The 16,657-nt window shown below is 41.1% G+C and overlaps 1 protein-coding gene and 1 long non-coding RNA gene across 2 annotated transcripts; both read left to right on the plus strand.

Moving 5' to 3' along the window:
• The first annotated feature begins 432 nt into the window (after positions 1–432).
• LOC136351276 (uncharacterized) lies at positions 433–6,557 on the plus strand. The gene is made up of 3 exons (XR_010742032.1): positions 433–915; positions 3,501–3,560; positions 6,366–6,557. It is a non-coding gene; the product is annotated as an uncharacterized lncRNA (long non-coding RNA).
• A 1,354-nt stretch (positions 6,558–7,911) lies between these two features.
• Positions 7,912–15,982, plus strand: LOC4326592 (uncharacterized). The gene is made up of 13 exons (XM_066308011.1): positions 7,912–8,446; positions 8,512–8,688; positions 8,777–8,899; positions 9,011–9,076; positions 9,169–10,137; positions 10,243–10,364; positions 10,608–11,121; positions 11,340–11,461; positions 11,705–12,218; positions 12,435–12,556; positions 12,800–13,313; positions 13,594–14,412; positions 14,499–15,982. Exons 1-13 carry the CDS (start codon positions 7,912–7,914, stop codon positions 15,980–15,982), a joined length of 6,081 nt encoding a protein of 2,026 aa, XP_066164108.1.
• The last annotated feature ends 675 nt before the right edge of the window (positions 15,983–16,657 follow it).

A 16,657-nucleotide genomic window follows, 5' to 3' on the forward strand; every position in this document is an offset into this window, starting at 1 on the left:
GACCAATTTTCAGTGGCATATAAAGGATTCTCTCTAGAAACAATGTTCGTGCGTTGCAACGGGTGAGAGTTATTTTAATCTTATTATTGTTATACGATTTAGTTAGGGTAAAATTTATTCTGAAAATTCGCTTGATCTTTTTTAAGAAAATCATGAGTTGTAATTAGGAGTCCGACTTTCGTCTCAAGTTAGTATGCGAGTTTTTTTAAAAATATTTCTTATACGACTCCTTTTGTATTTCCAAAAGCTAACAAACATAAAAACTAACTCAAACATGAATCTATATTTTCAAAAGCGAACAAAATTAAAAACTGACTCAAATCTACCCAATAGTTCAACAAGTTATTTTACTCATTCATCACGTGTGACACATATAACGGTTGAAAACCATCTGATGATTTACAACGGACGGCAACCCCGCCTCTCCCTCCCGCACCTCCCTCTCTCCGCCTCGACCGCATCCGTGCGATCCGCTTCTGTCGCACCTCCCCCTTCTGGCCGCTATCGAATCCGTCCCCCTCCCGTCGCCGCCCAGTCTCCCCTCCCACCGCCGCCTCCCTCCCGTCGCCGACCCAATCCGCCGTCTTGCCGCCCAGCTCCGGCTCCGGTCTCCCCACTCTCTTTCTCAAACCCGTCGCCTGTTGATCCCCGTCCTCCGCCGCAACCTACGCCCTCCTCCGCGCAGACACCGATCTCCGTCGCCAGTTCAACGTCGGGCGCATCCATCCACGACCACGACCACGACCACGCCGCCCGCCGATCCGGACATCGCTGCTGTCCCTCCGCCGGCGAAGTCTGTGCGGCCTCCGCCTCAACCGGCATCGCCGCCGCTGTCCCTCCACCGCGGAAATCGTCACGCCTCGCCTCAACCGCCACCTATACGGAGTCACGCCGCCGTCCCTCCGCCGCTGAAAGGTACATAACCCCTACCCCCATTCCTCCCCCCAATAAGTCGCCCTGCCGTCTTGCTTTGTATTGGTGGGTGTATGGACTGGTGGTGGTGCGGCGGTCAGGGCCGTCAGGCTCTTCTATTATGTTGCTTACAAATCAGCTATTTAGTTGAAGATGCACACATTTTTTTCAATCTAACCTTTTGTGGTGAATTCACTTCGCATCCCTCTCCTTGAGCTATCAAAACCCCATGAAATCAGGATGGCTTGGTCCCTTTCATTTTCATAGGCACGACAGCTGCCTGATAAAACACCTTTTAAGGTTAAAAAAAAGTGGTGACAGATTTCTGGAGCTCCCGTTTCATAGGCCCTGTGTCCATTTGTTATGCATAGATGATTTGCCACTGGCACTTCAACAGAAAACTATGGAGGGGACTCTTTTGCAGTACTGGAGACTTGACAAACTTCAGATGGTTCATGAGATGGAGCTGCTGAGTCCCTACTGCTGAGCTGATTTTGACCATGGAACCTTGATATTATCAAAATAGCATTATACACCATGTAATAAATTTATACAACTTATACTTTCAAGAGGATGAAATATTTCAAAAAATAGAAACAAACTCCCATAATAATTCCAGTTTTACTTATGCTTTTGATCCAAAATTACATCGGCCATTTATGCTGCCTGAGAGCTGATGGAGTGATGGTGCTCCAGAATATAATCAACATTTTTATAATTGTATCCAGGTCATTGCGCTTGAAATTAATTGGCTTCACCGGTTAGTACTGTTTTCTACCTACACATAGTGGCACACAGTTGCTTGCTGCCAGGTAAGGACTAATAGGTGATTTTCAACTGAACAATTGATCTAGAAATATTGGAGGATTCTCACTGTAACACTGCTAATTATAACACTTGTGCTCTGAGTGTTATTGCCTCTTTTCATTCAGTGGTTATGGCTGCTTATTATAATCTGAGTGAAATTTCTGTAGATGATGTACCCCATTTCCTGCAGTTATAATTAGTACGTCTAATGCAGTATGCAGCTATAATCAAGAACTTAACAGTGCATGTAGACCATCTGATGTAGTACTTCCTTTCCAGCATAAGTAAAAGGCTTACATTTATACTCTGCAAAAAATGTAAGCCTTTTATCCTGGCAAGCATGGTTTGTGAATTAAGGTCAGGAAGGAGCTGGAAATCATATGCACCTAGCTGATTTTGTTACTGTCAGGTGTCAACTGTGTTTGGGTAACAAATTAATTTGTTTTTCGACTCGTGCATTGCAGCCTGGCATACCATGCTAATTTCTTCTGGAATCACTATGAACAGTTCACGTCTGGATAACTCTTTATACCATTTATAGCAGTTATGGCATTAGAGTTGAGGTACTTCCTCCGTTTCATATTATAAGACTTTCTAGCATTACCCATATTCATATATATGTTAATGAATCTAGACATATATGTGTTCCTAGATTCATTAACATCTATATGAATATGGGCAATACTAGAAAGTCTTACAACTTGAAACGGAGGTAGTAGATCTCAGGTTCTCTGATTAATTTCAAATACTATTCATAAACCAATAGTATATATTGTACTGATAGGTAAAATGAAAATTCAGAAGGATATACTTACAATGAGTAGACAACTGTGAATTTGGACTCACGTCCATGAGGAGACTGTAAAATCATTTTCCTTGTAGGTCAGTTGACGTATTTTGCCTATAGAGCTAGTCCTGTTCTGAATTCTTTCATATCAATATGCATAGATCCAAAACTAACTGCAGTATATCCAAAACTAACTAGCAAAATAGTCATTTTAAATGGATGTTCCTGATATATGCACTTACTGATTCCCCTTAATCATTACTTGTGAGAGGTGTTTAATTTGTTTAATGTGAAAGTAGATTTATTTCCCATGTGAACTACTAGCTTTGACTGTATCAATGATAAATTGTAGTTTACTGTTAATCTTTGAGTCATTCATGTGCATGTAGTGCCAGCTTAAGATTATTATTTATGTGTTAAGCATATACCTGTAAAACATTATGTTTGTCATTAGATCCTACACTAACTGCCGGTAGCATAAATCCAGTTATATGGTCAAATGACTGGATAGCAGCCTGAAACTCTCTGGTATCCCTGAACATACTTTATGTGAACAACCTTAAATGGAACGACATGCAGCATACAAGAACACTGCCAGTTACTGCTATGATCCTATAATGACAGCTAAATTCTTTTGTTTTGTTTTTCCCTCATTCTGTGATGTCAAATAGAAATATTGTATATGTCAATTTGGATGTACATAGTGACACATCTGTTTGTTGACCCATCACCATCAGCTCTGTTTTCATATACATAACCAAATTAGTATAGGAAGATTAGGGGATCAAAAGCTGCAATTTCTAAGTTGAATCTAACATATATTTCATTTCTGGCAACATATAAGTTTGATCTAAATATGACAGAATTTGTTTTCGACTTCAAAATATAATTTATCCTCATCATATTTTATATGTGCAGTGACCCAAGTGTACTTTCTTCTTGATTTGCTTATATAAATTTTCCTTTAGAAAATGCTTATATAATTTTCCTATAGGACAACACCAGCGACGCCTAGCGGATCTCCACGCCTGCTGCCCACCGGCACTGCCCACTGGTAGGTCCTGTCAAGTTCAATAGGGTGTTTGATATTAAAAGCAAGAAGTGCTGAAGCGATATGATCCTATTGTTCAATAATGATTGCATATGTTCAATTGTTAATGAGTGAATTGCACTACTGTCACACCCTAAAAATCCCAAGTGTATAAATTGTTGTTTAAATGGAATTATTAGAAATGATTTTAAAAGCCTTGAAGAAAAGATCTAATTTTAAATAATAAATTCCAATATAAAAGTGGGCCAGATAAAATTTTGTTAAATAATTCTCTTGATTCTATAGTCCCTAGATTTTTCAGGAAGTATTTTTAATAAATGGAATTGCATTTCATGAATAATTTAAAAAGAAAAAGGTTTTAAAAGTCCTCTTTTGGCTTTGGGCTGAAAGTCGGCCCAAGTCTCTCTCTCTCTCCCCGGCCTGCTCGCGTTCGGCCCAAGTCGGCCCGCCAAGCCGAGCCACCCTCTCTCTCTCCTCTCTCCCGCTGACAGGTGGGGCCCACCTGTCAGGGCCGTCTTCAACCTCCCGCCGCAGCCGTGCCCTAGTCGCGCGCAAGCCGCCGCCGCCCCCTTCCAAAATTCGGTCGCCTCTTTCCCGATCCGGTCAAATTGGTAGAGGGGAAATGATCCCTTCGATCCCCTCTATCTTTTCCCCTATAGAAACTTCATCTAATTTTGTTTGGAAATCGCCGGATTTGATCTCGATTCGGATTCGTTTTACCCTCCTAACCCTAAACCTTCCTTCTCGTCGCCGGCCGCCGTGGGCCTAGCCGCCGCCCCCTAGCCCCTATAAAAGGACCCCCGAGACCTCCTCTTTTCGTCGCCACCTTCGCCTCAGCTCGCCGCCACTCGTAGCGCCCTAGCCACTAGAGCCCGTGTGCCGCGGCCGCCGAAGGAAGTCCGGTCGTGCGCCGTCGCCGCTCCGGTCGTCGTCGTCGCTCGGGAAGGCCGCCGTCGGGTTCGCCAAGTCATCGCCGTCCTCGTCCCGTCCTCCGTTTCCACCGAAGATCGCCGGAGCATCGCCGTCGTCGTCGACCCGAACGCCTACGCCGCTTCGACCTCGCCACCGTCGCCGTCGGTTGCCGTTCGTCGTCGTCCGAGCCATCGGTGAGTTCGTCGCGTCGCCCTCTACCCGTTGGTGCCCTCCGTTTGCGCCGCCGCGCCGTCGTTCGCCGGTGAGTACGGGGTGCCGAGCCGCCGCCGGTGATGACGTCATCGTCAACGTCAGCGCCACGTCAGCCGTAGACCCGTGGTAGATCAGTTCGATCTCAGCCGTTCGTTTTGTTTAGATTAGATCTCAGCCGTTCGTTCCGTAGACCGTTTCTGTGCACCCGGTCCACCGTGAACCCGAGCCCGCTAATGCAATAAATCCTTTTTCCTTTTCAAAAATAATTCTTTATTGCGTCATAATTCAATTAAAATCTAAATAAATGATTTAATCCGATTTAATCTTTAAAAATTCATAACTAATTCATCTTAGCTCGGATTTAGGTTGTTCAAGTCTCTAAATTTTTCTAAAATTGAGATCTACATGTTAAAAATATCCACATGTGTTTTTTATGATTGTTTATGTACTGTTTTGGTGATTTTGCTCTTTTATGCTTCGATTCCGACGTTCCCGGAGAGTCCGAATTTGCAGGAGAAGATTTTGAAGAGTTCCAAGGTCAGCAAGGCAAATCACATAGATCCCAAACAACCCTTTGAGCATGTTGATCCCGTTTAAAGCTATTGTTTTTATTCAACTAGTGCATTTATTTTTGAATGTCATCGGGTGGGAATGACCTGTTACCTTTGTTATAGCCTTTTGTTATTGATTACCTATACTTTGTCTCCTGGTTAATAATTGGATTAGCTAGAGCATTATATGGTTTTAGCTAAAGTAATTAGGATGCTTAGCCATGCTTAGAGACATTAGCTCATATGAATGGGATAACTAATGGTTCATTATTACTTAATGTTGGATTAATGGTAGCTCATGATGGTCAATCATGATAGGATGATTAATTAAGATGCCAACTAAAACATGGTAATGGTGGGTTGTGAGCACATGGTTTTGTTGGTCGTGCTCATGACAATTAAGGACCGGTTCACGATTTTCGGTTGTGAAACATTAACCGTGCTAACCACAAGCCAGCGTGGGCAACGGCTTTACCTTTTGTATAGTGTGGTTCATTGTGGAGCACCAGACTGTGAAGTGGCGGAGATAAGCCCACGAGGGTCGCTGGGGAGTCCATGCCTTGTTTTATAAGGGGGTGATTATGGTCCAGGAACGGTGCACTGCTTTGAATTGTGTTATGCAGAGGGTATTGTCACAATCTCTATTCGGGTACTTGTTAAGTATCGCGACGCATGGTTGACATGATGTTGAGGTTGTGTCTTGTGGGTACAGTGGTACACCTCTGGCCAGAGTAAAACTATTCGAATAGCCGTGCCCGCGGTTATGGGCGGGTCTAACAATATCTTTCGTGATTAGTCTCATACCTCTCACCATAATAAATGATGCTGTAATTGTTAATAACTTGTTTAGCTCCTAGTTTGGAACGGTATATTCTTGGTTTGGAGATAGAACTGTGCAGCCGGGAATGGTTGTTCAGAATGGTTGGGCCTATGCAACGGGTATGTTGTATAGCGTTGGATTAATATTGTTTAATTAAATACTTTACTGTTTTTCTAAATTCTGAAGTATTTATTGAATGCCATTTATGCAAATGAGACTATATTATGCCATCCTTTGTTATCCCCTGCACTTGCATATTTGCTGCGTGGCTTGTTGAGTATGTCATATACTCACCTTGCAATCATTCATCAGAGGAGGAGTTCTACAGTGATGCTGAAGGTGTAGAGGGTTAGGCGTAGCCCTGGTCAAGCTGCTTGTGGGATGGAGTCGCCTGAGCTTTTTATTTTATTTTCCGCTGCTTAGATCTTTATTGTTTGAGAGGAACTATCTACCTCTGTAATGACTTTATATTCGCTTATTAATTAGAGTAATAATTGCACTCTATTATCAATTTGTTATTGTGTGCCCCGGCTGATTCCTGGACGAGGGTTTACATACATAAGCGTTTGGAATTTTGGATAGAAATTCCGGGCGTGACAACTACTTGTGTGAGTTCAACTGCACTGAGTTGGATACAATTAGGCTACTAATTCCCAGAATTATATCAAGTTGTTGTTGATTAAATGATCCATCTAGGTAATAAAAATATTATGGTCGCTTCGATTGAGCATATCACTTTTCATCAAATAGTCCGTTGTTTGGATCGCAAGAAGCATCTGTTCAGCGAGCCAACATTAGTGGTTCTGGTATAAAAAAAATTGTATGTATTAGTTCACTTAAAAATGATGGGAGCCATTATGGTTACTGCTCTAATGTTTTTTCCTCGTATGACATGCATAGTTTTTTTTACATGGTTGTTTCCTAATGTTTTTTTTTTTTCACAATATAGTTTCCAACTGCACGCCTAAGCCCTAATGCAAGAAAGTGTCTCGCTCAAAAGTTGGTTGTAGATGGCACTCCTTAAAGGAAGACATAAGAACATCCAGAGCTGTTTTTTTTGTCTGATGTGTTATATTGAGTGATGATTACACTCATGAGACATATTGTGTGAGTTTTGGTGTTCTGAATGCTTTTATAAGGAAAATAAAAAGAAAATACTCTCGGTAGACTATCCAGATAATGTTTTAATCTCCATTTTCCTATAAGCAAATGCAGAACTTGAAATGCAAGCAACTGTGTTTAAGTTAATGACATTGAGTGATGGTTATATATGAGCTTGTCAGAAGTTATTTCTGAACTTATCTGAACTTTGGTTGTTTCCTCATATGACTGAATTCTTTTTAATGATCTTTTATTATTCTGTATATAATGTTTGTGATTACGACTCATACGGAGTGCTAAATGTTTTCCACATGTGCAGAACAAGTGTAATTAGCCGTTGGAGTGCTTCTTGAAGTAGACAGAAAGCATAATGGATAAAATGGGTGAGACATTATTTGTTTTTCTCAACTTTGAGAGTTGACTGGGATGTAATTCTGGATAACATAATCATCACGTGTGAATATTTGAAACGAACTTCAATTGTCTATTTCAGACAGCTGTACATGTCATTGGTTGTTCATTCCAATAAAGTGTGCATTGTCGAGCGATTGGTGATGATTGTCCCTTAATTATGCACTTCACACTAATATTAACCATATAACATATAGTGCCATATAACTCCAGATATTCATAGTTGCATCTGAGCCAAATGGTGTCTGTCATATCTTTGATTGACCTTGCACACAATTTCATAGTCGTGTTAATGTACTTAGCAAATTCGCCATAATACACGATTAAAACAGTGCAATGTATGGTTATGGCACTACTATGCAAGCTAGGATTAACCACTAATGTACAAATTTGGCAATTAGGTGTTGACGCAACGAGGCCACAAACTGAAGAGCGTATTGCATTCGGAGATATTACCAACAGACTAGATGTATTGCAAACGACACCTTTAACACCTTCCAATGAGGTATTACATAAGCGGGAAGCAGCTAACCGAAGACAACGTGAATGTCGTGCAAGGAAAAAGGCTGCAGCAATTACCCCGTGTTCTGGTACACTGATGCAACCAACAACTGCTTCTCTTTCTATGGGAAGTGAAGTTGTCAATGCCCGGCTAGCTGAAACTACCAAAGATGCCAGAGAGGAAAGGAACCGTAAGCAACGTGAATATCGCCAAAAGAAGAAGCTGGGGTTAACTAATCTTGATGGGAGTGTGAGCTCTTTAACACCCGTCCAACCAGCAAATGAGGAAAGGAACAGAAAGCAACGTGAATACCGTGCGAGGAAGAAGGCTGAGTCAAACATTGTTAGCGGATCAAATTCTGAATCAACCAATCATAATGGTAAGATTTACTGTCAGAATCAACATTTTGATTTAATCTATTGTTCTGACAATTTTTTCATCTAGTTTCACCATATGGAACGACATATTCTACCGTTTTGCAAGCAACAAGTGTATTAGACAAGGAAGCTGTTGATCTAGATGATCCTGTGGATTGGCTTCACAGAAATGATACCTACCAAAGACAATGTAGGAAGAGGAAAGTAGTTAGCATTGAACATGACCAACACTCACCCATCCTAGGTAATCTCCATCTCTATAAAATTCAATGCAGAAATCAATATTTCAACATCCGCTCAATTTATTCTTTCATGAAATATTGATTAAGCAGATGGAGTTACACAAGACGAAAGTATACCTGTCCAAGCTGTTCATCAGGATGTTCCAAGTTCCGATTACATTGAATTCGATAGTAGACTATTCGAACCTCTACTAAACAATTATGACGACGAAGGTGAGCATTCTGAAATTATTTTAATGCTGGATGTTTTTTATAAACAATTTTACTATGCATTATATTAACCCAACTATACATTATTATGTGTACTAATCCACCTTCCATCAGGTAATGTCGAACTGACGCAGACATGTGACGTCGTGGATAGTGATGATGAGGAATTGCAAAATAAAGGTAACATAAAGTATAATAATACTTTTCTATTTGCAACACAAGTAGGTATATATGATCATATTTTAATTCTGTGCTTACTTTTCCTCTCTCAGACGATAGTTACGAGTCATATCGCTTGGATATCAAGGGTGTTAATTCTGTTGATACTGAAGATCCATACGATTATGTTTATCATAACCTGCCAAAGAAACATCATGTGTTAAAAAAAGTGGCTAATTGTAAGTACTGTGGGGCGATTAGGTTTCAGTACGAGCCCCCTGGATTCTGCTGCAGGCAAGGGAAGATAACAGTAGCCACTCCATTGGTCCCCCTTGAGTTGGTACGCCTGTTTACAAGCCAGGTTGATAATGATGCGAATTACTTTAGAAAACATATTCGTTACTTCAACTCACATTTCTCATTCACAAGTCTTGGAGTGACCCTTGACCACAACGTGAGCACTGCTGCAGGCACCGGTGTATATACATTTCAAGTGCACGGTGCATTGTACCATCGTTTAGATAATTTGGTGCCAGGTTCTCATGGTCCACGTCATATGCAGTTGTACTTCTACGATACGGAAGAAGACACTGATCTTGCACACAGAGCAAATAGGTCCCCTGATCTTGATATCAACCTTGTGCGAATCATCCTAAGAATCTTGGCGGATAACCCATATGTTGAGACTTTTAACCGAGTCGGTAGCATGCCAAATCTAGATGACTATAAGATTGAGATCAACACGAATGTCACCCCTGACCAACGAAGATATAATGCTCCTACAACATCCCAAGTTGCTGCTATCTGGCTAGAAGGGGATGATCCGGTTAGAACTTTTGATAGGCATGTGATGGTGCATGCCAAAGGGGAGAAACCTAGCTATATCAAAGCATACAATGGTTGCTATGACCTGTTGGCGTATCCTTTATTTAACCCTAACGGCGAAACCGGATGGAATGTCAAAATGCCGTACGAAACACCCAACAATATTCCTGATGGTATGAACATTGATGCACCAAGTGCTGCACCAATGGGTGGTAATGTACATGTCAGTGAAGAAAACACTTTTGGCGAGCCTCCGGGTATGTACAACTTAGCTTGTATGAGACCTTACCAATATATATATATATATATATATACTTTTTTAGGCCATTGGAATTAAGTATATTTCTTGATTTTTGTTGCAGAGAATGATGACGTTGGCAATACTTTATACGATGAAGACACTAATGAGGTGGATAACAGGTCATGCAAGCGGAAGAAAGATAGATTTGTCACTGCAAGAGAGTACTATTGCTTTAGGCTACAGGTTCGGAGGGGACTTTTCAACATTATTTTATTTGGACGTCGTCTCTTCCAGCAATGGGCCGTTGACATATACATTAAGATAGAGTCTATGCCCTGGATTGGTATTCTAACCCTGAGAACCAAAAGAAGATACGAGCTGAGCTGTACCAGGTGAATGAAATAAAATACATATTCAATAATATTAAACCATATCCCATTCAAAAATCGATGCTGCTAATATATGCTCATGCTATCTATTTTGTAGGGTGTCGTCAACGTGATCAATTCTGGAGAGACAAGGGGTAAAGAGGTAGGAAAGAGGATTGTTCTACCTCGGTCTTTTCCTGGTGGCGATCGCGACATGCAGCGGTGGTTTCTTAATGCAATGGCTCTTGTCCAACGTTTCGGGAGACCATACTACTTCATCACGATGACCTGCAATCCAAATTGGGAGGAGATAACAGAAAATCTCTATCCTGGCCAACAGCCGCAAGATCGACCGGACCTTGTTGCAAGGGTATTCAGGGCCAAGCTACGAGACATGTTAGATTTGTTCACCAAGAAAAAGTATTACGGTGAGGTTCAGGCATATGCTCATGTTACCGAGTTTCAGAAGCGGGGCCTCCCACATGAACATATCCTATTAATCATGAAGCCAGGTAGCAAGTTAACAAACCTAGATGGTTATGATAAAGTTATATGTGCAGAGATACCAGACAAGGAAAAATACCCCGTGCTACATCGTCTGGTCATAAAGCATATGTTGCATGGGCCGTGCGGTGAGCTAAACAAAAAAGTGCGCATGCATGGTGGATGGAGAGTGTCGCTTCAACTTTCCCCGACTGTTCTGTCAAGCAAAGAAAACACTTTTGGCGAGCCTCCGGGTATGTACAACTTAGCTTGTATGAGACCTTACCAATATATATATATATATATATATATATATATACTTTTTTAGGCCATTGGAATTAAGTATATTTCTTGATTTTTGTTGCAGAGAATGATGACGTTGGCAATACTTTATACGATGAAGACACTAATGAGGTGGATAACAGGTCATGCAAGCGGAAGAAAGATAGATTTGTCACTGCAAGAGAGTACTATTGCTTTAGGCTACAGGTTCGGAGGGGACTTTTCAACATTATTTTATTTGGACGTCGTCTCTTCCAGCAATGGGCCGTTGACATATACATTAAGATAGAGTCTATGCCCTGGATTGGTATTCTAACCCTGAGAACCAAAAGAAGATACGAGCTGAGCTGTACCAGGTGAATGAAATAAAATACATATTCAATAATATTAAACCATATCCCATTCAAAAATCGATGCTGCTAATATATGCTCATGCTATCTATTTTGTAGGGTGTCGTCAACGTGATCAATTCTGGAGAGACAAGGGGTAAAGAGGTAGGAAAGAGGATTGTTCTACCTCGGTCTTTTCCTGGTGGCGATCGCGACATGCAGCGGTGGTTTCTTAATGCAATGGCTCTTGTCCAACGTTTCGGGAGACCATACTACTTCATCACGATGACCTGCAATCCAAATTGGGAGGAGATAACAGAAAATCTCTATCCTGGCCAACAGCCGCAAGATCGACCGGACCTTGTTGCAAGGGTATTCAGGGCCAAGCTACGAGACATGTTAGATTTGTTCACCAAGAAAAAGTATTACGGTGAGGTTCAGGCATATGCTCACGTTACCGAGTTTCAGAAGCGGGGCCTCCCACATGAACATATCCTATTAATCATGAAGCCAGGTAGCAAGTTAACAAACCTAGATGGTTATGATAAAGTTATATGTGCAGAGATACCAGACAAGGAAAAATACCCCGTGCTACATCGTCTGGTCATAAAGCATATGTTGCATGGGCCGTGCGGTGAGCTAAACAAAAAAGTGCGCATGCATGGTGGATGGAGAGTGTCGCTTCAACTTTCCCCGACTGTTCTGTCAAGCAAAGAAAACACTTTTGGCGAGCCTCCGGGTATGTACAACTTAGCTTGTATGAGACCTTACCAATATATATATATATATATATATATATATACTTTTTTAGGCCATTGGAATTAAGTATATTTCTTGATTTTTGTTGCAGAGAATGATGACGTTGGCAATACTTTATACGATGAAGACACTAATGAGGTGGATAACAGGTCATGCAAGCGGAAGAAAGATAGATTTGTCACTGCAAGAGAGTACTATTGCTTTAGGCTACAGGTTCGGAGGGGACTTTTCAACATTATTTTATTTGGACGTCGTCTCTTCCAGCAATGGGCCGTTGACATATACATTAAGATAGAGTCTATGCCCTGGATTGGTATTCTAACCCTGAGAACCAAAAGAAGATACGAGCTGAGCTGTACCAGGTGAATGAAATAAAATACATATTCAATAATATTAAACCATATCCCATTCAAAAATCGATGCTGCTAATATATGCTCATGCTATCTATTTTGTAGGGTGTCGTCAACGTGATCAATTCTGGAGAGACAAGGGGTAAAGAGGTAGGAAAGAGGATTGTTCTACCTCGGTCTTTTCCTGGTGGCGATCGCGACATGCAGCGGTGGTTTCTTAATGCAATGGCTCTTGTCCAACGTTTCGGGAGACCATACTACTTCATCACGATGACCTGCAATCCAAATTGGGAGGAGATAACAGAAAATCTCTATCCTGGCCAACAGCCGCAAGATCGACCGGACCTTGTTGCAAGGGTATTCAGGGCCAAGCTACGAGACATGTTAGATTTGTTCACCAAGAAAAAGTATTACGGTGAGGTTCAGGCATATGCTCACGTTACCGAGTTTCAGAAGCGGGGCCTCCCACATGAACATATCCTATTAATCATGAAGCCAGGTAGCAAGTTAACAAACCTAGATGGTTATGATAAAGTTATATGTGCAGAGATACCAGACAAGGAAAAATACCCCGTGCTACATCGTCTGGTCATAAAGCATATGTTGCATGGGCCGTGCGGTGAGCTAAACAAAAAAGTGCGCATGCATGGTGGATGGAGAGTGTCGCTTCAACTTTCCCCGACTGTTCTGTCAAGCAACACAACAAGGGAAGGACTCTTATCCTTCTTACAGGAGGAGAGATGACGGGTGGCATGTAAAAATTAGAGGTGCGGTGTTGGACAATAGGTGGGTGGTCCCATACAATCCTGGCTTGCTCATGAGGTATAATTGCCACATCAATGTTGAAGCTTGTGCAAGCATCAAATCTGTGAAGTATCTATATAAATATGTATATAAAGGACATGACTGTGCGTCGTTCTCAGTCGATCCATCTGGAGAAATCAATGAGATACGGCAGTATAGAGATGCCAGATATGTTTCACCGCCAGAGGCTATATATAGGATTCTTGGTTTTCCACTATTCGGTATATATCCGGCGGTTTTACAGCTACAGCTTCATTTGCCAAACATGCAATATGTTGCATATGATGAGTCTGGTAATCTTGAGGATGTCGTGAACAAACCATCTAACAAAAAGACAACACTTACAGAGTTTTTTGAAATGAATCGCAAAGACCCGAAGGCAAGAAAGTTACTGTACAAGGAGTTTCTGGAGCACTATAGATGGGTTGCAGGGAAAAATGTATGGCAGAAAAGAAAAACCAAGACTTGCCAGGTTGGACGGATCGTGTATGCGCACCCGGCGGAGGGAGAAAGATACTATCTTAGGGTGCTTCTGAACCATGTTAGAGGTCCAACCTCGCATGAGCATCTAAGAACAGTATGTGGAATCACTTACTCCACTTGTAGAGAAGCATGCGAGAAGAGTGGGCTTGTTGAGACAGACATGTCACATGATGACTGCTTGAGCGAGGCTGCAACTTTCCAAATGCCATATGCACTCCGTCGCTTGTTTGTGACTATACTTGCCTATTGTGAGGTTACTGATATATGTGCTTTGTGGCACAAACATAAGGAGTCAATGTCTGAAGATTATGCCCGAGATAATCCCAACCCGATGTCAGTAGAGCAGATGGTGCTTAGAGACATACGGGATACACTTCATTCCATGGGAAAGGATATCTCAGACTATGGTCTTCCTGAGTTGACTGATACATGTAATATGTGATAGGAGTGTCACCTTAATTGTCTTTATTTTTATAATCAATGAAAAACTGACGCATGTTATGCTTTCGTCAACCAGATGTTTTTTCCAACGACACACCGATTAAAGTCAGAGAGGAGCAGTCTGTGCCAATTGACCCAGAGCATCTAGATATATACAAATCTCTGAACGATGAGCAACGTGCAGGGTTTGATGACATCATACAACATGTGATTAAGAAGAAGAGTCAGGTTTTTTTCGTTGATGGTCCAGGTGGCACTGGAAAAACATTCCTTTACAAGGCACTACTTGCTAGGGTGCGATCTGATGGGTTAATAGCCATTGCAACCGCGACATCTGGTATCGCAGCGTCGATATTGCTCGGAGGACGTACTGCTCACTCGAGGTTTAAAATTCCAATCAAGCTTGCTCATAATAGCATGTGTAACTTCACAAAGCAGAGTGGCACCGCAGACCTACTTCGCAGGGCATCCTTGATTATTTGGGATGAAGCTGCAATGACAAAGCGTCAGGCAGTTGAGACCCTTGATAGATCCCTACAAGATATTATGGACAATACGTTGCCATTTGGAGGAAAGGTCATTGTATTTGGTGGTGATTTTAGACAAGTTCTTCCTGTGGTGACACGTGGGACAAGGGCACAGATAACTGATGCTACCTTGCAGAGATCTTATTTATGGAAGAATATAAGGAAGATAAGCCTTTCGCATAACATGAGGGCACAATCTGATCCTTGGTTTTCAGATTATCTACTTAGGATTGGAAACGGGACTAAAAACACGATCGTAGATGATTACGTCCGTCTGCCTGATGAAATTGTCATTGGTTATTTGGACAATGAAGATTCAGTGAACACATTGATTGAATATGTGTTCCCCTCGCTTGATGATGAGAGAAATACGACCTCCGTGGAATATATGAGCACACGGGCCATCCTCTCAACAAAAAATGATTTCGTGGATAAGCTAAACATGAAGATGATTGATAGGTTTCCTGGAAAGGAAAAGATTTACCACAGCTTTGATTCAATCGATGATGATACCCAAAATAGCTACCCTTTGGACTTTCTGAACACGATCACTCCAAATGGCCTCCCTCCCCATGAGCTTAAAGTGAAGGTCAACTGTCCTGTTATTCTCCTCCGCAACCTTGATCCTAACAATGGTCTATGCAACAGAACAAGACTAATGGTTAGGACATTTCAAGACAATGTAATTGACGCTGAGATTGTTGGTGGACAGCGCGCCAACAAAAGGGTATTCATCCCACGGATCCCATTGTCTCCCTCTGATGATATATCTCTTCCTTTCAAATTCAAGAGGAAGCAATTTCCAATCCGTCTCAGTTTTGCAATGACCATAAATAAATCACAAGGACAAACTATCCCAAATGTTGGGATCTATCTTCCAGAACCCATATTTTCACATGGTCAGTTATACATCGCATTCTCAAGGGGTGTGTCACGACAAACAACAAGGATTTTGGCTAAGCCTAAGAAAGAGGTTGACCTTGCAGGGAAGAGCACCAGGAATATTGTCTATAAAGACATTCTTGACTGGTGAGCAAAGGTAGGTTCGCAAGATCAAAATTATTTTGAAAACATATTCCAGAAGATAGTAAATTACTAATCAGAATGTTAGTCACCATCGTCCTCTTGTTTTGTACAGCACACCATCATCTGCCAGATGTGTTCCCAACTCCTCCATAAAAGGAACATGATCTCAATATACTGGGAAAATAATTGAAGCCGAGTAGATATGAAGGAAAAATATAGACAAAATTTTTGTATACATTAATGGATGCATGCTTACAAAATTTTTTTGGATTAATTTTTTTGTTCTATATCTTCTATATGGTTCTTCCATACAACTTAAATGAATATATATCTATTTCATTCAATGGTATAATAGAAATATAGGATATATAGACCGTATAAAATATCAACAACGTAAAGGCATTATAATGCCGCCCATAGATATAACCATACGTATGCCACTCACAAAAAAAAAGACACGCATGAGATGAATAAATATTTTATATCAAAACCATTGAGAAATGAAATGTGTGTCACAATGAAATAAAAAACCCATAGTTCATTCCATAAAAAAAATATATAGATGCATGATAATTTATATAACCATATGCATCTAATTGCATTATACTAATACGTATAAAAAATATATCTACAAGTAGTGATCTGAAAAGATAGAGAAAAAATATTATAAACAAAAAGTAGA

The sequence above is a fragment of the Oryza sativa genome, chromosome 1, assembly GCF_034140825.1.
Source record: "Oryza sativa Japonica Group chromosome 1, ASM3414082v1".
Taxonomy (NCBI): Eukaryota; Viridiplantae; Streptophyta; class Magnoliopsida; order Poales; family Poaceae; genus Oryza; species Oryza sativa.

What these genes read in the sequence shown, in the direction of transcription:
- LOC4326592 (XM_066308011.1), top strand. Translation starts at nt 7,912, where the DNA reads ATGGCACTACTATGCAAGCTAGGATTAACCACTAATGTACAAATTTGG. An exon ending in TGAATCAACCAATCATAATG is followed by an intron (nt 8,447 to 8,511) that starts GTAAGATTTACT and finishes TTTTTCATCTAG; the next exon opens with TTTCACCATATGGAACGACA. An exon ending in ACTATTGCTTTAGGCTACAG is followed by an intron (nt 10,365 to 10,607) that starts GTTCGGAGGGGA and finishes TCTATTTTGTAG; the next exon opens with GGTGTCGTCAACGTGATCAA.